The sequence below is a fragment of the Sebastes umbrosus genome, chromosome 17 (assembly GCF_015220745.1).
Source record: "Sebastes umbrosus isolate fSebUmb1 chromosome 17, fSebUmb1.pri, whole genome shotgun sequence".
NCBI classification, from domain to species: domain Eukaryota; kingdom Metazoa; phylum Chordata; class Actinopteri; order Perciformes; family Sebastidae; genus Sebastes; species Sebastes umbrosus.
Genome location: NC_051285.1, coordinates 10,332,286 through 10,353,973, shown reverse-complemented (window position 1 = coordinate 10,353,973; position 21,688 = coordinate 10,332,286). Strand labels below are relative to the sequence as shown.

The window sequence follows — 21,688 nt, the reverse complement described above, 5'->3', positions numbered from 1 at the left end:
AATGTTTTAGACAATAAGGATAATTAAATTTAATGCATTTAAAAATGAATTGATACCAGTGCAATTGATGTCTTGTATATAGATTTGTGGTTTTACAGGGCGTTAGGTGCTTTAAGTCTCATTATATGAGAGTTTTAGTAGTTTATTGAGATAAATATTTATAGGACAAGAACCATTTATGTTTAATAATACATATAACAAAGCACATTCCTCACACAGGCAGAAAAAAGCACATCAATTACATGCCGAACAGTGCAGTAAATAACCTTTTGTGCTACCTTGAAGCCACAGAGAGACGGCTCAGGTACGACTGCAGTATGTTAATTACAAAGCCACATTACTTAAAGAATCACTGGCTGCATAAATTGATTGTGCTTGGAAGTCTCTGTGCTTACCACAGTCTTTGCGTCTCTGGAGGAAACAGGATAAAAACAGAGGCTCATCTCCCGTTAGGTTGTTTCTTCTTATAGCACTGTTTCTAGCTTTTGAAGGTTAGACTTTAAATAACTTGGGGAGGTGAGACATTGTCCCATTTTTAGCCATTAACGTTGATAATAATCCATCAAACCTCTTCACACCTTGGTGGGCTTTTTGCTGATTGTTCTATATTTTAATTTGATCTACAATGTGACTCTGATGTGACCATTTCTTTTACCCAGAGTGTAAATGTTTTTCACTTTGTAGTGAGTGGCAAGAGTGAAACAAACACTGAGACAACCTGCAAACAGCTCATCGTAGAAAGAATAGGCCTGATGTGAAGAGCGTGGAAGCATTTGGCAGACTAAATTAAAAGAAAATAGCATTTTTTATTTCTCACTTACATAAGCCTTAATTGGGTCAACATTTAGATAAAAAATTCAATAATTCAATTTGCATTTTCACTACTAGCATGGGAATTATCTGACAATATTAAAATGAAGATGGAAAAGACATTTGACATTTCATTTTCAAAGACCAACTCCACTTTATGGTTGACAATATTGTAATGCTAATTCAAATTTGACAATGAAAATGCAATATAAATATTGTAACTTACAGGATAACTTCTGTATTTTTCAACCTGGACCCTATTTTCCCATGTTTTTGTGTTGAAGTGACTAATGGGGACAACACTTTTTGAAACTGGTCCAGTATGTAGGGAGAATGCTGCAGCCGCTAAACGAGTTGTAATGTAATCAATTGGGGCAACCTTGTACTGTCAGTTTTTTATCCACTAAAAGTGCTTGTTTTTACCACTGACCGTCTCGCCCTGAAACCTTGTGTTGCATCCACATTGTTGAAATCGTCTAAATATTCAGGCATGACATTGAAAATCTTTTTAGATAACACTAAGCTACACTTTCTGTACTCCAACAAAACAAACTGTGACAACACGGGTGTCGCATGGCACTCCTCTCTCAGTCAAGTTACCACTGGAGTAAAAGGATTTTATTTCTCTGTAGGGTTCTTTCCATAATGTTGTCAGACACTTATAATAACAATCTGAGCCTCAGTGGCAAAAACAAGCACTTTCAGTGGATGCGTATTGATGACCAGATTACCTCAAATGATTACATTACAGCCCGTTTAGCGGCCGGCAGCTACAGCATACTCCCTCAATACTGGACCGATTTCAAAAACTATTGTCCCCATTAGACACAAAAACATGGGAAAATAGGGTCCAGGTTGAAAAATACCAAAGTTATCCTTTAATTTCGCATTTTTAGATGCATTTCAATTTTCATATACCTTCATGCCTTCCGAGAATGACTACCAGGTTGCAAGAACTTGAAAATGCAAATGCAATTTTCATTTAGTCAGGGAAACAGCGTGACTGCATTAATGTGTAATTGCAATTGGGCGCAATGCTTTCCCATTTTCCCATTTGAATATTGTCAACCATAAAACAGGGTTAGTCTTTGAAAATGAAAGGTCAAATGTTTTTTTTTTTTTTGCATTTTCAAATTGTCAGAGAATGTGCATAAAGGTATTTGAAAATATAAATGGATTATTCTATTTTAATTTAATTTGCGACTTAAAAGATGCAACTAAAAATCCAAAAATTACATTACAATATGTATATTGCATTTGAATTAACATTTGAGTATTGTCAACCATAAAGTAAACTTGGTCTTTTGAAAATGAAAGGTCAAATGGTTTTTCCATTTTCATTTCTATATTGTCAGATCATTTCCATGCTAGTAGTGAAAACGAGAATGCAAATTGCATTATTAACCAAATGAATGCATATTTACAAGGGGGGGGTTAAAATACTATTGTGAGATTACATTTTTATTTTAATTTTGTCTGCCAAATGCTTCCATAGAAGAGTCGCTCTCAAAGGACACAATCTGAGAGAGGGGTAAAAATAGATAAGAAAGGTGAAGAAGTCGTTGCCGGTAGCACTGCAGTTGGTTAGAATGAATAGACGGCTCTAAACCCAAGGCCATGTATCAGGAGAATGTGCTGTATTGATTTTAGAGGTAGAAAGTAATGTGGACTACGTGTTACTGGAAGTGAAGTGTGAAAATCCATCAGGACTGATTTCACAGTCTGGTTTTCTGCTGCACGATTGTAGTGCCTCCCTGCCGGGGCTGTTTATTTAGAATTGAATAACCGGATGAGTGATGGAGCTTTAAGTCTAAATCTATATGTCTTTGTTTTCCTTCTGTTTATTCCCCCTGCTGTCTCCACCACTCTTCTCCCTCATCTCTACTTTCCCCCCTCGCCCCCTTTCTTTCTGTCTCCCTCCTTTCAGAGAGCGTATGAAGCTGCCCTTCATGACCGACCAGTGCGAGCAGATGCTGAAGATCTGTAATGAGTTCGTCAGACTGCAGGTGTCCTATGACGAGTACCTGTGCATGAAGGTCCTGTTACTGCTCAGTACAGGTAATGAAATGTGCTTCTCATTGAAAATTCACAGCGGTGTTTTTTACAAACTTCAGGGACTTGCAATTATTCTGGGATACAAACAGACCTCTTAATCACTTTTCCATTGTATCAGCTGTGTTACTCTGCTGCAGCCTTTTTCATTGCAATGTGAGGAAGGCTCATTTTGTCAGAGTAGGGTAGTACATTGACATTCACATATGTGCCGATTTTGAATTAGAAAAGCTGTATGGAAACAGCAAAATTCGATATACCTATAGCTCCAACTTCTGACTAAACTGTGCTGTAGCCGAGTTTATTCGCGTCAAACCAGTTGATAGAAACATGCCTAATTCGCATTTCTTTTTGCAACATTTCAAAGGCAAGGTTTCTGGGTTGATTTTTTTTTTCCATCAGGGGCATTTCGTAACATCCTTATCACTACATCCAGTTTTCTAAGCTTTCCTGAAAACAGTTTTTGTGTGAAAGTACAGTGTGTTCATCTCCTGTAGTCACTGTCTCAGTTGAAAGGATCTTCAAGTGTCCAACAGGTACTTCATCTCTGTAAACAGACCATTTTTTTCTCTCCATTAACAGAAAGCTGCCTTGTTTTGTAACCACATATTTTGCTTCAGTAGTTTGCTAGAAAATTATAAAATGCTCAGACTCAGAGTTAAATGAGTTCAACTTTCTGTTTCTTATGTCAGAGGATAAAATACAGCTTGCCGTTTTGGGTTTCTATGTAATCATCACAATCGCCTAAATAAGAGCACATAATGAAGAAACCTCACTAAAAGAAAACCTTTTCCCACAATTTTGATCAGTTTTTACTGAGCGGAAATTGGATTCAGCAAAAATATATTCTCATTTTCTAAATTTATTCTGAATGCATTTTGATTTGGTTGTGATTTGCTTGAGTTACTTTAAAATGTACAAATTAGTGAAGGTCATTAGAGGTGGTACTCTAAACTAGTTAACAAAAAGGTAAAATGTTCAGCAGCGCTCACTCCTTTCTTTCTGAAGTGGTAAAATAATAGTTTTAAAAACAGTGAGCTTTGTAATTAGCACCTTTTTAAAATCTCCAGAAAAACTCTACACAGCATGATAAAAGTATTACTAAATCAAACTTTTTCCCCAATCATGTAAATGAGTCGTTACCGAGGAGACGAGCGTTCTTCCTTCTGCCTCACTCTCGGTGAATGGCAGGGGAAAGGATGCACTTTAGAAGCGATTCGCTCGTTATGCAGAGGAAATGACATTTCCATACTGAACCCTGCTTGCATTTTCGTACCTGAGAGCTATTTCCATCTGTTCCCCCTCAGGAACAGAATTACTATCAGGTCAGGACAACTGACTTGAGCTATTTTCTAATCATTTTTCATGCACGTGAGTTGAAAATTAAAGTCACCTATGGGACAATTTGATTTTACGGTTAAACATACGTGTTAAGTTCAGAAGACAGAGTTAACATCTGCACCACAGAATATAAAATAGTTGTTTAACAAAAACATAGAAATGGGTTGTAGTAGCTTTTTTCTACTAACACCCTAAGCCCTATTAAATAAAAACAAGTTCTTATTTTAGACTAAATAATCCAGAGCAGAGAGCAGGAAAGGCAATCTGTTTTTACTCTTAGTCCCTCGGCCAAACCGGAACATGCATAATGAAGAGGCCAGATAGCACTTGCACTGCAGTATCTCCCATTTATCTGATTATGTAAATCAGACAGTATTTCACCCCGGTCCTGCCCTCTGTGGCATTGCATAATCTCTAGGCCAGTTACTGTGGCTTGGCCTGGGCCCAATGCCAGGCACCAGACTGACAAGGGTGATGTGGTGACATGGTCGTTATGACAACTGCATATTGATGTTTTCAGCAGTTTAGCTTTTTATAGTAGCAGTGGCCAGTACAGTCCAAATCTTCACTGTGTGTCCCTTCAAATACAGACAGGGGCAACACGCTGCACAGTAGCTATTGATGTTACCTTTAGTTTTGCATATTTTCCGCTGCCCACAGCACTCTGGTTAGGAGGTGCGTGCTTACATCTGTGTGTGTGTTCAGCTAGTGTCTCCCGAGGGTCTTTGTTGGCTCCCACACAGTAAGTTTATAATGAAGTATTCATGTCCTGTGAGGTTCGTTGCAACGGAGAACATGATGAACAGACTAAGACAAATAGCAACATTACTGATGGATGTTCAGTTTGAGACTGGTGTTTAAATGTGCATAACTAGCTGTTCACATCACCAGCTGTGCAGATGGCAGAGCATATATAAATGTGTCTACATGTAAATCACATGGGTACATTGTAGGTGGTGGAAATAATTTATACAACATATTGCAATATTTTGCATAAAACAGATGTTGACAAACTGCATAATTTGCAGCTGAAAAACTAATAAATCGCAATATATCTTATCACAATGCTCCGCATATCACAAAATGTTTAAAATTGCAATAAGATTGTATAGTGGGGCATCTGGTTATTCCCTTCCCTAGTACATTGTAAGGTATTAGGTGCACTTACAATCTTGTTTTTCTTATTTTAATAAATTTAAGTCTCAAAAATAAATACTAAGACTGCTCTCACCTCCTTCACTGTTATCTCCTCCCCAACAGCATAGACATAAACACAATTCATAACCTCCTCTTAGAGTATGAAAGTTGTGTTATTGGTCTAATGTGGATTCACTTGGAGTTCTTGACATGAAAAACTTTTGTTACTTCAGCGTTAACTGCAAGTCTAATATAACAACAATGTCCTGATAGGATGTTAAACTAGTTCATATGTTACCAGGGATCCACTGATGTTATGAGGGGCCTCCAACTACAGATAACATTGTCAAATGAACTCTGCGTCACCATGTGTTTTTTGTTTTTTTTTCTTTTTTAATTTTATTTTATGAGTCACGGTCCTGCCATTGCCAGCTAACTTCCACACTGATGTGTCTCTTGATGTGTTTGTGTTTAGTACCGAAAGATGGCCTGAAGAGCCAGGCGGTGTTTGATGAGATCAGGATGACGTACATCAAGGAGCTGGGAAAAGCCATCGTCAAGAGAGAGGAGAACGCTAGTCAGAACTGGCAGCGTTTCTACCAGCTAACTAAGCTACTGGACTCCATGCAGGAGGTTAGAGAAACACACACACACACAGATATATACTGTATACTGCAAGCTTTATTTTCATTTTCTTTTTCTATAGAGGATTTGCTACATATTATAGATACGAAAGCAGATGTGTATATAGCATTTTACAAGTGTACCATGGCTTGTTTCATACCAGCCAGGCTTTTTCTTTCATATCTTGTGGTTCAAGTTCATCAATAACTTGGAGGTCCGTTGAGTCCCCTGCACCATACTGACTTATGTAAAACCCTGAAGAATACCCTCATAGATATAACTAAATGAATTACAGTATGTTCCAGTTGAATCTCTCTTCCGATCGTTCTCTGTATAGCCTAAGTAAGGTTTGTCACGATTCTCCAAATTCGTGATTTGATTTAAACATGCCACTGTCAGACTATTGGGTATTGATTCGTAAAGATCAACAGATCACTGGTTTTATGCCATTTACACTTTGAATTATTATCAATTATGTTATTGTGGTATTGTTAAAATGTGCTGGAAATGTTCAAAAAGTACTGATGTACAAAGTAACATTATTATATTCTCACACACACAGTTTATCTTCTGTGTTGCATTTGAGTAATTGCAATTAGCCTTGTATAGGAGTCAATCCACGTTGCAGAATAGCTGGTCCACCTTAACAGCCCACCTTAAGTGAGCCTGAGCCGTTGTTGTTGCTGCTAACTAACTCCCTTCACTTTAATCAGCAGGGGGAATGCAAGACACGGGAACTTGGTTTGGGTCTTGAGGAGTTGTAACATTTATTTACAGAAACTTGAACTGTACACACACTGCACTGCTACGTTCATAGCTAGAACATTACTGATAAGTTGATGATTGATAATATACTCACCATCACACACACACACACGCTCACTCTCTCTACAACTCTGCCTCTTTCTCTCTCCATCTACCTTTCTACCTCTCACTCTCTACCTTTACATCTCTCCCGCTGACTCTACCTCTCTACCTTCCCTCTGCCTCTCTCTACACCTCTCCCTTTCTCTCCAGCTCTATCCCTCTACCCCTCTCTCTAACTCTACTTCTACCCGTTTCCCTCTACCTCTCTCTCCACGTCTCTCTCTAACTCTCCCTGTCTCTCTTTACCCCTAACTCTACCTCTCTCCACCTCTACCTGTCTCTCCCCCTCTAACTCTCCCTCTACCTGTCTCTCTCTACAACTCTACCTGTCTCTCTCCACCTCTACCTGTCTTTCTCTACTCCTAACTCTAAGTCTCTCTCCCCCTCATACTCTACCTGTCTCTGTCTCTCTTTACCCCTAACTCTAACTCTCTCTCCACCTGTCTCTGTCTCTCTTTACCCCTAACTCTACCTCTCTCCCCCTCTAACTCTCCCTGTCTCTCTTTACCCCTAACTCTAACTCTCCCTCTAAGTCTCCCTCTACCTCTCTCTCTACAACTCTCCCTGTCTCTCTTTACCCCTAACTCTACCTCTCTCCACCTCTACCTGTCTCTCTCCCCCTCTAACTCTCCCTCTACCTGTCTCTCTCTACAACTCTACCTGTCTCTCTTTACCCCTAACTCTACCTCTCTCCACCTCTACCTGTCTCTCTCACTCTCCCTCTACCTGTCTCTCTCTACAACTCTACCTATCTCTCTTTACCCCTAACTCTACCTCTCTCCACCTCTACCTGTCTCTCTCCCCCTCTAACTCTCCCTCTCCCTGTCTCTCTTTACCCCTAACTCTAACTCTCCCTCTAAGTCTCCCTCTACCTCTCTCTCTACAACTCTCCCTGTCTCTCTTTACCCCTAACTCTACCTCTCTCCACCTCTACCTGTCTCTCTCCCCCCTCTAACTCTCCCTCTACCTGTCTCTCTCTACAACTCTCCACCTCTACCTGTCTCTCTCACTCTCCCTCTACCTGTCTCTCTCCCCCTCTAACTCTCCCTCTACCTGTCTCTCTCTACAACTCTACCTGTCTCTCTCCACCTCTACCTGTCTTTCTCTACTCCTAACTCTAAGTCTCTCTCCACCTGTCTTTCTGTACCTCTATCTCTCCCTCTACCTGTCTCTCTACCCCTCATACTCTACCTGTCTCTGTCTCTCTTTACCCCTAACTCTAACTCTCCCTCTAAGTCTCCCTCTACCTGCCTCTCTCCCCCTCTACCTGTCTCTCTTTACCCCTAACTCTAACTCTCTCTCCACCTGTCTCTGTCTCTCTTTACCCCTAACTCTACCTGTCTCCACCTCTACCGGTCTCTCTCCCCCTCTAACTCTCCCTCTAACTGTCTCTCTTTACCCCTGACTGTACCTCTACCTGTCTATATCCCCCTCTACCTGTCTCTCTCTACCCCTAACTCTAAGTCTCCCTTTACCTCTCCCTCTACCTGTCTCTCTCCCCCTCTAACTCTCCCTCTACCTTTCTCTCTCCACCCCTAACTCTAACTCTCCCTCTAAGTCTCTCTCCACCTCTACCTCTCCCTGTCTCTTTCTACCTCCAACTCTCCCTCTCCCCCTCTAACTCTCTACCTCTACATCACACTCGCTAACGTTACACTGCACTTAAAAAACGGTAACCGTTCCATCCCTACGTACCGCCATACGTCCTCCTCGGATTAGCCAGCGAGCTATAGAGTGAATCAGAGAAATAAAACGTTATTGCTGAAGACCATCAGTCTATACATTGTTTTTTTAGAAACAATTGCCATTTTAAAAAAATATTTTTTTATTATCTATTACAATCTCATTAATCTGTCTATATCTCTGCCCCCCTTCCAGATGGTCGAGGGTCTTCTCCAGATCTGTTTCTACACCTTTGTGAATAAAACCCTCAGTGTGGAATTCCCGGAGATGCTGGCAGAGATCATCACCAACCAGATACCAAAATTCAAAGACGGGAGCGTCAAGCCTCTGCTGTTTCATCAGAAATGACTGCCTTAAACTGTGAAGCAATGCCTTAAATCCTGCCCTGCCCGTGTACCTCTCCGGGGCCCCAAGCTTTCGCCCCAAGCCCTAAGCCTTTGCTTGTCCTGCCTCCCCAAATCACTTCGTAGGATCTGATTCCTCGGTTTTCCCAAGCCCCTTCTAGGAATTCTGCCACACCCCTCCAGGCCTCAGCCACTCAGCCTAATCTCGGAGCACAATACCTGTGGCTTCACGCCTCCCTATCTGGTCCCATGTTGGGCCAAACTACTGTAGGACACCCTACCACCGACCTGTAGCCCGTCCTCTTGGCTAACCAAGAAGAAATTGTCCTCCAGGGGAAATATGTTGGCTCTGAATGTCTCGTGGGCAGGATGCATTTTGGGCGATCTATTTTTTATTTTATTTTTCCAGCCCTCTCACCCCCTCCTCCGTCCACGGCCCTGTCCTCAGGTTTCTAATGCTGTTTCTTTTGGTGGCTGCCTGCCTCTTACTCTCTCCAGCCTCCAGTGTTTAACTGTTGTTTTTAACACATAGAAACACCTCAACATGACACTTAATATACTGTCCAACTCACCGGATTAGCAGCCTGTCGAAGCTCCCTCCAAGTTCAAGCCTAGTGGTCCTCTGCTTTCCTGCCCAGCTTGTCTGTTTGCCCTTCCCAGCTCCACTGCGCAGAGATTGTAGTCGAGTGTTCACAGAGGACTGTTGGCGATGAAGGGGATAAATAAAAAAACACAGCAAAATTAGAAACATACCTTGACATGAGATTTGTTTTTTCTTCTGGACCCAAGGACATTGAGGACAAACTGTTTTCAGCTGTGAATCACTTATCATTTCTGAAATGATATGAATCAGATTTATATACCTGACCAATGGAAGAAATAAAAACAGCTAGATGAATATTCATTTATTTTATGCAGACACTGACCACACATGCAAAAGTCATGCTTACACACACAAACATTGAAAATATTCACAGACACTTCACTCAACAAAATGTTTACACAGGGAATCTGAGAAGGGAAAAACAGTGCCTTTTAGCTTTTAAAGCTCTTCATAGCCATCCTCTGTAAACCGTGTTTTTTTTTGCATAAGAATCTAACGTTGACGAACATTTTTTTTTTCTGTCTTTCGTTTTTTCCACGCTGGCAAAATTCTGTTTTCTTTCCAAACAGCTGTTTTTGGTGTTTTTAAATGTGGGCAGCTCTCTCTGTTTTGATCCCCAGACATGTACGTAAGGAAGACAGCCTGCGGTACAGATTAGAAAATGCGTAGAGCAGTAAGAAATATTGAGATTTAAATTTGTAGGTCTTAAAAAAAAGGTTGAGAATCACAGAAAAAAAGACAGCGAAAGTTTAAAAAATGTAAATGTTAAAGTCCCAAAACACATTTCATGTGTCTCTTTTTTCCAATCAGTATCACATTGTTAAACAAAGTTACAGATTATATCAACAAATATAATGTTGAATCCAAATACTTTAACAAGCTGCAACCACATTGGTGCTAAATGGACACAGCTGGAATTAAACGATATATCTGATGTTTTGTAATATTTAGGGGCAGACTAACGTTAGGATTTAGATCTTGAAATAATCGGCGAATTAAATTAAATCAGATTTGTTTACAAATCTTTGCAATTCAATCGCACAGGTGGGGTTTTACAAACTAAGTTGCTTTTAAAAAAACATGCAATGCGTCTGTGTGTTAGTAAATAGCCGTAATGATTCAAGCAAAACTGTAAAATGGTTACATACAACTTGTTCCCTTTCCCAGAAATCACAATAAGGTCAAATAGTTATATAATTAAAGTTATTGCGTGTTTTGTGTTGTAACCTAACAGGAGTACTAGACCGGTTACATTTTCAAAATACCATGAACACAGTAAGTGGTTGACAAATCTCAAACCTGTAAATACTTAGAAGTATATTAACTGACTCCATTATCCAGACGTAATTAACTCCACCATGTAGTACTCCTGATAGGTAAACAAAAAGCATAGTAAAGTGTTGCATTTCACTCAAACTACCATTTTCAATTAATTACACCCTTTAAATCAACTTCATCTCAAATTGTTTGCACAAACAGGAAATAATGGGGTTTATTATTAAGTTGTTGAGCTCAACATGGCTGAAAAAGTTAATTTAATATATATACAGAGATACATATATATTTGTTTTGTATATGAGATATAAAAATAGAGACACCCATAATCAATGGCACCTCTGTTCTCAGCACAGGATTTCACCTCTAAAGTGGAAATATTTTTGGAAGAATACAGTTAGGTCCAAATAATTTGTGAATCAAAGCTCAGGCTATGGGTGACTACATCACTTGGATATGTTTCAACTAGTGCCAAATGTTATATCAAGTTTTTATATGTCTTTTTTCCTGGAGATGTGAAAGAGTGATAGTTCAGTTGGGATTCAACATTACGTGTTTTTTTTGTAACTTTGCTTGAGGGTGCTCATTTGTGAGAAAGATCTTCAGTTCAGTGTCACACCTACACCAGCTTAAAAAGTACTGATTGTTACCATCCAACTTAAGTGTATGATACTTTTTTTTTTTTTTTTTGGAGATGCACAAAATATTGTATTTTTGAAATTGCAAAAGCAGTGATGTCTACTGCTGTCATAACAGGTGGTGGTCAGCATTTGGTACATTTGTAATGTGAAAACATGTTCGTACCAGCTTGTGTGACGGCCAAAGCAAAATACAATATCAGTGCAGATGTACAGCGCAAACACAGTGCCCCCCCGTCCCCCACTCATAGTTCTATTTTCCTCAGTGTTTCTTGTAACTGCCAGGCCTCTATGCCTAAAATGTCAACCGTACAGATTTTTCAGCTGCTTACTCTGAATGGTACTCGTCCCTCCGCAGTGCATACCTCTGAATGGCAGTTAACAGACCAGGTAGTAGGTTGCCATAGAGACCGGTCATTTGCGTGTTATTTACAGCTAACAGCACAGTAGACTCTGGACGCATACAAGACCATTATTCAATAAGAGCCATGTTTTTATCAGCCATTCTGCCAAAGGATGGTCACTCAGAGCAGGGTTGTTTCATGTACAGTGCAGGCTTTCACGGCTTCACTTCGCTAACTCGGTCTCTCGTGGCCTTGCGCTGAGAAGAACATGGGCTTTGACGCCGCTCTCGTCAATGTTGATAATTCTGGGGGAAAAATTTGACTAAACTGTCTATTTGTTTGGGTGACTCTTACATACAGTATTACAGTTGTTTCCAGGTGGTGGTGCCTCAGAAAACCAGCTTTAACGCGTAGATGTAACCATATCCCTGCTTATTTCTAAATGGCCATAGGTGTATATAGCAGCGCCGACATATCCAGTGCAATGTAAACAGTGTCTATTATTACAAAATATTTTTACATGGACATAACCTCTATACTCCTATACATTTTCTCGTTTACCTTTCAACTACGTGTAAAGGCCTTGCGAAAGGGAGACAGAGAGCCATAGAAATACAACTTAAAAATCAGGAAATAGATAAACCCTTAACATATATATCGATACTTTTGGAGATTGATCTATTGTAAAAAAGAAAAGAGATAAAAAAAAAGACAATATTTTCTGCGATTTTAAATAAAATCAGCTTGATCCTCTTTGATATGAATAATTTTACCCAATCCTTTTTGTACATTGAACGAGTCAAGAAAGTAAATATTTTTTTTTTTTTCTGTTTGTTGGTTTGTGTTTGATAAAAGGTAGACGTGTTGAATACATTATGAAGTGTTAAACATGTTTGTCTTGTGAAGTAAATGTAAATTCTACGAGTCAATGGGAAAGTCTATATGAATGCTCACTGTGTTTTAAAGTTATAAGGAAACGAGGGAGAGGGAGGGACGGAAGGTGAGACGGACTGGAGGAGATTTTTTGCGATATATAAGAGTGACCAAAGCAGAGGAGAAAAAAAAAAAAGATTTAACAAACAGAAGTATTCAAGCAGTTACATTTTAAGTAGCACTTATTATCCAACTTCTAGTACTTCTTATTTTATTTGAAAGATATCTTTTGTAAAGGTCCAGGCTTTGGATCCCGTGTATATTGCTGTGAGGATTTACTGGTCACTTTAAAATAGAAAACAAAACAAAAAAAGTTGAATCTCCGCGTGAAAGTAAATCTACCAGAGCCTGACGGAATTGCACTACCCTCATACTGGTTGATAAAGTCTATTTTGTATAAAATACATGCAAATATTATCTTTAAAGATTAAGGGCAGATCATGTTTCACTGGTACATATGGCTATGGCTTTCATTGAAGTCTGTTTTGTTCGTATTTCAGTTATGTAAATGTAATCCAATGTAAAAACAAACAAAAAATATAAAATGTTTGTTTAAAAAAACAATAGTTTGTTTTACTTCTGTATTACACCTCTTCTGTAGTCAGTGTCGATATTTTCACCTATTTGATTAAATGTTGAATTAAGTTATCTGTGTTGTTCTTTGACATTGGATTTGGCATCGTGTTGGTAACAACTTGGATGATGTTTTTGTCATCACTGGTTGAAAGCGAAGATTCGTAAAAACTGATTTCTCTTTAGTTTAAACATCTTACACAATAAAGTTTTCTGTTTTTCAATGCTCAGCTCCAGTGGTTTTCTTTTTTTCTCTCAGATGTTATTGGAAATATTGGTAATTATATGTACTTTAGTGGGAAAAGGGATCATTTAAAGGACTTGTTGGAGATTTTTGGAAATGCGCTTGACTTGCTTAGCATTAAAGTATGTCATTAAAGATGCTAAATGCAAGATTGGGAGCATTTATATTACCTCCACGAGGCTGTGAACATGACGACGGCTGAGCCAGCGGCTCGCAGCTAACAGCAACAATGCTGACAGAGCTAACCGTAGGGTGGGCGCTACACTTCGTGGTACTATAGTATAGTATGTCGTAAAAAGTGATAAAAAAGTAACTGACTTTTTTGAACATACTATACTATGACTTTTTTACCACTTTTTTGACATAGTATATTATCACTTTTTTCAACATACTATACTACGATTTTTTTTCCCACTATACTATACTGTGATTTTTTTTATTTTTTCGACATACTATACTATGACTTTTTTTTCGACATACTCTACTATGACTTATTTTTATTTTTTCAACATACTTTACGGTGACTTTTTTTTCGAGATTTTATACATGATTTTTTTTATTATTTTCAACATGCTATACTATCACTTTTTTTAAAAAAGAAATTCGACATACTACACTATGAATTACTCTAGGCATATACTATTCCTTTTTTTTTTACATACTATACTATGACTTGAATTTTTTAACTCATTGATTTCAGGAAGCAGCACAGACCTCCCACCTCTTTTTTTAAAAAGTCATAATATAGTATGTAGAACAAATGACAAAACTCAGTATAGTATGTCTCAAAAAATAAAAGTCATAGTATAATATGTCGAAATTTTCATGAAAAAAAAGTCATAGTATAGTATGTCGAAAAATGTAGTGAATAAAGTCATAGTATAGTATGTCATAAAAAGTCATAGTATTGTATGTCGATATTTTCATGAAAACAAAGTCATAATATAGTATGTCGAAGTTTTCATTAAAAAAAAAGTCATAGTAGGTATGTCAATTTTTATTAAAAAAAGTGATAGTATAGTATGTCGAAATTTTCATGAAAAAAAGTCATAGTATAGTATGTCGAAAAATTTAGTGAAAAAAGTCATGGTATAGTATGTCATAAAACGTCCGGGGTATAGTATGTTGAAAAATGTCATTAAAATGTCATAGTATAGTATAGTATGTCAATATTTTCATGAAAAAAAAGTCATAGTATAGTATGTCAAAAAAAAGTCAGAGTATAGTATGTTGAAAAATGTAGTGAATAAAGTCATAGTATAGTATGTCATAAAAAGTCATAGTATATTATGTTCGAAAAATGTGGTGAAAAAAGTCATAGTATATTATGGCATAAAAAGGCTTATTATAATATGTCGAAAAATTTTGTGAAAAAATTCATAGTATAGTATGTCATAAAAATTCCGGGGTATAGTATGTTGAAAAATGTCATTAAAATGTCATAGTATAGTATGTCGATATTTTCACGAAAAAAAGTCATAGTATCGATGTAAAAAAAAGTCAGTGTAGTATGTCGAAAAAATAAAATGGTCATAGTATAGTATGTCGAAAAATAATCAGAGTATTGTATGTCGAAAAAAAAGTCAGTGTCGTATGTCAAAAAAAGTCATAGCAGGCTGAAATTGTTTTTCAAAAAATCATAGCATAGTATGTCGAAAAAAATCATAATATGTAAAAATAAAAATTTAAAAATTCATAGTATAGTATGTTGAAAAAAAAAAAAAGTCATAGTATAGTATGTCGAAAAATGTAGTGAATAAAGTCATAGTATAGTATGTCATAAAAAGTCATAGTATATTATGTTCGAAAAATGTGGTGAAAAAAGTCATAGTATATTATGGCATAAAAAGGCTTATTATAATATGTCGAAAAATTGTATAAAATGTCATAGTATAGTATAGTGAAATTTTCATGAAAAAAAAGTCATAGTATAGTATGTCGAAAAATTTTGTGAAAAAATTCATAGTATAGTATGTCATAAAAATTCCGGGGTATAGTATGTTGAAAAATGTCATTAAAATGTCACAGTATAGTATAGTATGTCAATATTTTCATGAAAAAAAAGTCATAGTATAGTATGTCAAAAAAAAGTCAGAGTATAGTATGTTGAAAAATGTAGTGAATAAAGTCATAGTATAGTATGTCATAAAAAGTCAAAGTATATTATGTTCGAAAAATGTGGTGAAAAAAGTCATAGTATATTATGGCATAAAAAGGCTTATTATAATATGTCGAAAAATTGTATAAAATGTCATAGTATAGTATGGCGAAATTTTCATGAAAAAAAAGTCATAGTATAGTATGTCGAAAAATTTTGTGAAAAAATTCATAGTATAGTATGTCATAAAAATTCCGGGGTATAGTATGTTGAAAAATGTCATTAAAATGTCATAGTATAGTATGTCGATATTTTCACGAAAAAAAGTCATAGTATCGATGTAAAAAAAAGTCAGTGTAGTATGTCGAAAAAATAAAATGGTCATAGTATAGTATGTCGAAAAATAATCAGAGTATTGTATGTCGAAAAAAAAGTCAGTGTCGTATGTCAAAAAAAGTCATAGCAGGCTGAAAATGTTTTTCAAAAAATCATAGCATAGTATGTCGAAAAAAATCATAATATGTAAAAATAAAAATTTAAAAATTCATAGTATAGTATGTTGAAAAAAAAAAAAAAGTCATAGTATAGTATGTCGAAAAATGTAGTGAATAAAGTCATAGTATAGTATGTCATAAAAAGTCATAGTATTGTATGTCGATATTTTCATGAAAACAAAGTCATAATATAGTATGTCGAAGTTTTCATTAAAAAAAAAGTCATAGTAGGTATGTCAATTTTTATTAAAAAAAGTGATAGTATAGTATGTCGAAAAATTTAGTGAAAAAAGTCATGGTATAGTATGTCATAAAACGTCCGGGGTATAGTATGTTGAAAAATGTCATTAAAATGTCATAGTATAGTATAGTATGTCAATATTTTCATGAAAAAAAAGTCATAGTATAGTATGTCAAAAAAAAGTCAGAGTATAGTATGTTGAAAAATGTAGTGAATAAAGTCATAGTATAGTATGTCATAAAAAGTCATAGTATATTATGTTCGAAAAATGTGGTGAAAAAAGTCATAGTATATTATGGCATAAAAAGGCTTATTATAATATGTCGAAAAATTGTATAAAATGTCATAGTATAGTATGGTGAAATTTTCATGAAAAAAAAGTCATAGTATAGTATGTCGAAAAATTTTGTGAAAAAATTCATAGTATAGTATGTCATAAAAATTCCGGGGTATAGTATGTTGAAAAATGTCATTAAAATGTCACAGTATAGTATAGTATGTCAATATTTTCATGAAAAAAAAGTCATAGTATAGTATGTCAAAAAAAAGTCAGAGTATAGTATGTTGAAAAATGTAGTGAATAAAGTCATAGTATAGTATGTCATAAAAAGTCATAGTATATTATGTTCGAAAAATGTGGTGAAAAAAGTCATAGTATATTATGGCATAAAAAGGCTTATTATAATATGTCGAAAAATTGTATAAAATGTCATAGTATAGTATGGTGAAATTTTCATGAAAAAAAAGTCATAGTATAGTATGTCGAAAAATTTTGTGAAAAAATTCATAGTATAGTATGTCATAAAAATTCCGGGGTATAGTATGTTGAAAAATGTCATTAAAATGTCACAGTATAGTATAGTATGTCAATATTTTCATGAAAAAAAAGTCATAGTATAGTATGTCAAAAAAAAGTCAGAGTATAGTATGTTGAAAAATGTAGTGAATAAAGTCATAGTATAGTATGTCATAAGAAGTCATAGTATATTATGTTCGAAAAATGTGGTGAAAAAAGTCATAGTATATTATGGCATAAAAAGGCTTATTATAATATGTCGAAAAATTGTATAAAATGTCATAGTATAGTATGGTGAAATTTTCATGAAAAAAAAGTCATAGTATAGTATGTCGAAAAATTTTATGAAAAAATTCATAGTATAGTATGTCATAAAAATTCCGGGGTATAGTATGTTGAAAAATGTCATTAAAATGTCACAGTATAGTATAGTATGTCAATATTTTCATGAAAAAAAAGTCATAGTATAGTATGTCAAAAAAAAGTCAGAGTATAGTATGTTGAAAAATGTAGTGAATAAAGTCATAGTATAGTATGTCATAAAAAGGCATAGTATATTATGTTCGAAAAATGTGGTGAAAAAAGTCATAGTATATTATGGCATAAAAAGGCTTATTATAATATGTCGAAAAATTGTATAAAATGTCATAGTATAGCATGGTGAAATTTTCATGAAAAAAAAGTCATAGTATAGTATGTCGAAAAATTTTGTGAAAAAAATTCATAGTATAGTATGTCATAAAAATTCCGGGGTATAGTATGTTGAAAAATGTCATTAAAATGTCACAGTATAGTATAGTATGTCAATATTTTCATGAAAAAAAAGTCATAGTATAGTATGTCAAAAAAAAGTCAGAGTATAGTATGTTGAAAAATGTAGTGAATAAAGTCATAGTATAGTATGTCATAAAAAGTCATAGTATATTATGTTCGAAAAATGTGGTGAAAAAAGTCATAGTATATTATGGCATAAAAAGGCTTATTATAATATGTCGAAAAATTGTATAAAATGTCATAGTATAGTATGGTGAAATTTTCATGAAAAAAAAGTCATAGTATAGTATGTCGAAAAATTTTGTGAAAAAATTCATAGTATAGTATGTCATAAAAATTCCGGGGTATAGTATGTTGAAAAATGTCATTAAAATGTCATAGTATAGTATAGTATGTCAATATTTTCATGAAAAAAAAGTCATAGTATAGTATGTCGAAAAATTTTGTGAAAAAATTCATAGTATAGTATGTCATAAAAATTCCGGGGTATAGTATGTTGAAAAATGTCATTAAAATGTCGATATTTTCACGAAAAAAAGTCATAGTATCGATGTAAAAAAAAGTCAGTGTAGTATGTCGAAAAAATAAAATGGTCATAGTATAGTATGTCGAAAAATAATCAGAGTATTGTATGTCGAAAAAAAAGTCAGTGTCGTATGTCAAAAAAAGTCATAGCAGGCTGAAATTTTTTTTCAAAAAATCATAGCATAGTATGTCGAAAAAAATCATATAATATGTAAAAATAAAAATTTAAAAATTCATAGTATAGTATGTTGAAAAAAAAAAAAAAGTCATAGTATACAGTAGTATGTTGAAGAAAAAAAAAAAAAGTCATAGTAAAGTATGTCGAAGTCCTCCTGCTGGGGACTGAGGTTGCATTTCGCCCACTTGCAACTTCGGTAAACTATTTTCATTATAAATATAAGGAACATTTCAAACACTTCAGTAAAGGGTACTGAAGACTGAACAAACGCGTTTCCCAAAAGAAACAGTTCTAGTGTTAAGCTGCCATCTTCTCACGACCAGAAGTCAAAGATTTTGATCCAAAATTGAACTTGTAGAGACTTGGGTGCAGTGACGCAGGCTGAATAGGTGGGCACAGAGAAAAAATCAGGTGGGCCTATAGCCCGTCCAAGACCAAACATCTACTTAATAGCTTGTGAAACGCATGTTAACCAAAATAGGCCATTACAACTACACTTTACACTGTGTAGATGCTATAGAAGCAACACTTGCATATTTTTTTAATTCATATTTATTCATTAAAATCTCCAATATCATGGTTTTAGTGATCAGTGGAGCCTTGAGCATTTTTTTTATAATGTTTGTCTATTGTCTATGTTTGTAAATATGTGTAACCTGAACCTGAACCATGCCTGAATGCACCTAATCATACAAGCCTTATACAAATTCATCATCAGAGGTAATGTTACAGGCACCTGACCTGTATAGGCTACATGCATACTGTACATATCCACCTGCATTGAGTATATAAAGCAACCTATTACATTAATTCCAGCATATCTGCACCATTACAATAGTGTATTATTGTTTACAATTTACAGAAACAGCCTGACACATTGTAGTTGTTCCTTGTTGTAGTCTTATACTATATACACTATACGTATACTTGTTTCTTTAGTCTTGTTCAGCTTTGTTGTTAGTTGCATTTCTACTTCCTTATGTACAACGATAAATATAACGCAAATACAAAATAACCAGAGTCAAATTCATGAATAGGCCTACACATACCCGCCAATCAAGCTGATTCTGATCCAACAAAACAAAGATCAACAGCATGGCATAGACTGGCACGGCGGCCACATATTCACACAGCATCATTAATCAAGTGTATGTATAGAGCACCTGCATTAACATAGCCTGGCACAGCGGCCACATATTCACACCCACACACAGCTGACAGACACAACAACATCATACAGTAAATCAAGCGTATATGGATCATAGAGCACCTGCATTAATGTTAAAAAATACACTTTAACATAGCCATAACATAGGCCACATATTCACACACACACACTGGCAGCAACATCAGCAATTGTAGGCCTACACTGAACAGAAACTATACCTAATAAACAATAATATTAAAACAGGGCACTAGTCCAAAATTGTATAAATGAGCCTACCTTTGATGATGACAGCAGGAGACGATGGGGCTTGGTGTTGAACTCTGAAATGGAGATCAAAGAGTTCAGTCTGACATGATGCCAGGTTTTATCCACCTGACAGGTGGAAAGAGTCTTTTAATTGTACAGCTTGTTAATGGGTATAAGGTGACATGCAGAGCCACCTGCATCGTGTATATAAAGCAACCTGTTACATTAATCATTCATATTTATTCCAGCATATCTGCATCATTGCACTACTGTGAACTATTTTACAGACACAACCTGACACATTATATGTTGTCTCTTGTTGTATTCTTATATATTTATCTTCAGCTTTGTTGACTTTTGGTTTTAGCTGCATTTCTATTTCCATATGTACAATGAGAGCAAAAATAATCAGAGTCAAATTCATGTGTAGGCCTGATTCTGATCCAACAAAACAAACATCAACAGCATAGACTGGCCACATATAAACACACACACACTGGCAGCAACATCAGCAAATGTACACTGAACACAAACTACACCCAATAAACAATCAGATTAAAACAGGCCACTTGTCCAAAATAGTAAATGAGCTTACTTGTGTTGATGACAGCAGGAGACGATGAGGCTTTTGGTGTTGAACTCTGACATGGAGAGCAGCCTGGACAAACAGTTCAGTCTGACATGATGCCAGGTTTGATCCACCTGACAGGTGAGAAGAGTATTTCAATTGTACAGCTTGTTATTATGGGTATAGGGTGACGAGGGGTTGTGGTTATTACTTGGCACTTGTTGAGGAGAAACTGGAGGTTTTGGTTGACAAAGATGGCTGAACTTCTTCTTCCTCCTGCTCCTCAGGCGTCTGTTCCTCAACGCACAGGTGTTTCCGTTTGACTGATTGAGAGAGGAGGGGCCACCAGGGTTGCCAGATCTGATTGACAGTTCTTCTATTTCTTCTTTGGTGTTTATTGGCGGTTGGCAAACCATCATAGAGGTGCATTACCACCACCATCTGGACTGGAGTGTGGAACAGGAGATTGTCCAGAAACAAAATTTTAAAAAAATTAAATAAAAAATAAAATAAAACAAAATAATAATAATAATAATAATAATAATAATAATAATAATAATAATGAGGAAAACTCTAGATTTGTTTAACTAAATCAGTTTCTCTTAAAAACTGAATAATTTCACAGTATATGTTATCTGCTGTACTCCCCAATAGACATAGTATAGTATGTGGAAAAATGTCATAGTATAGTATGTTGAAAATTTAAAAAAAATAAGTCATAGCATAGTAGGTCAAAAAAAATCATATAATACTATGTCAAAAAAATGTTTTAAAGTCAGTGTAGTATGTCAAAAAGCTATACTACAGTATGTAGAAACATTTTTAAAAGTCATAGGATAGTATGTTGAAAATTAAAAAAAAAAAGGTCATAGTATTGTATGTCGAAAAAAGTCAGAACTAAACCTAAAAAACATAAACATAAAAAAATAAAATTAAAATAATAATAATAATAATAATGAGGAAAACTCTAGATTCGTTTAACTAAATCAGTTTCTCTTAAAAACTGAATAATTTCACAGTATATGTTATCTGCTGTATTCCCCAATAGACCTGACAATGAAGAGTCCTGATGTTTTGCCTTCCTTAGTGACTGTAAAAGGTGATTCCTCTGGATACTGTAATTCCTGCAGT

At 35.5% G+C, this 21,688-nt stretch overlaps 1 protein-coding gene across 2 annotated transcripts in view; it reads left to right on the top strand.

The window, feature by feature from the left end:
- The window catches only part of LOC119475588 (glucocorticoid receptor-like), an 85,652-nt gene extending 72,197 nt beyond the window's left edge, over nucleotides 1-13,455 (top strand). For both annotated transcript variants that reach the window (XM_037748429.1, XM_037748428.1), the window contains 3 exons: nucleotides 2,738-2,868; nucleotides 5,816-5,973; nucleotides 8,710-13,455. In XM_037748429.1, coding sequence (XP_037604357.1) covers nucleotides 2,738-2,868; nucleotides 5,816-5,973; nucleotides 8,710-8,862 — 442 coding nt within the window. In that variant the 3' untranslated portion in view covers nucleotides 8,863-13,455. The remainder of the gene's footprint in view (nucleotides 1-2,737; nucleotides 2,869-5,815; nucleotides 5,974-8,709) is intronic.
- Nucleotides 13,456-21,688: the final 8,233 nt, after the last annotated feature.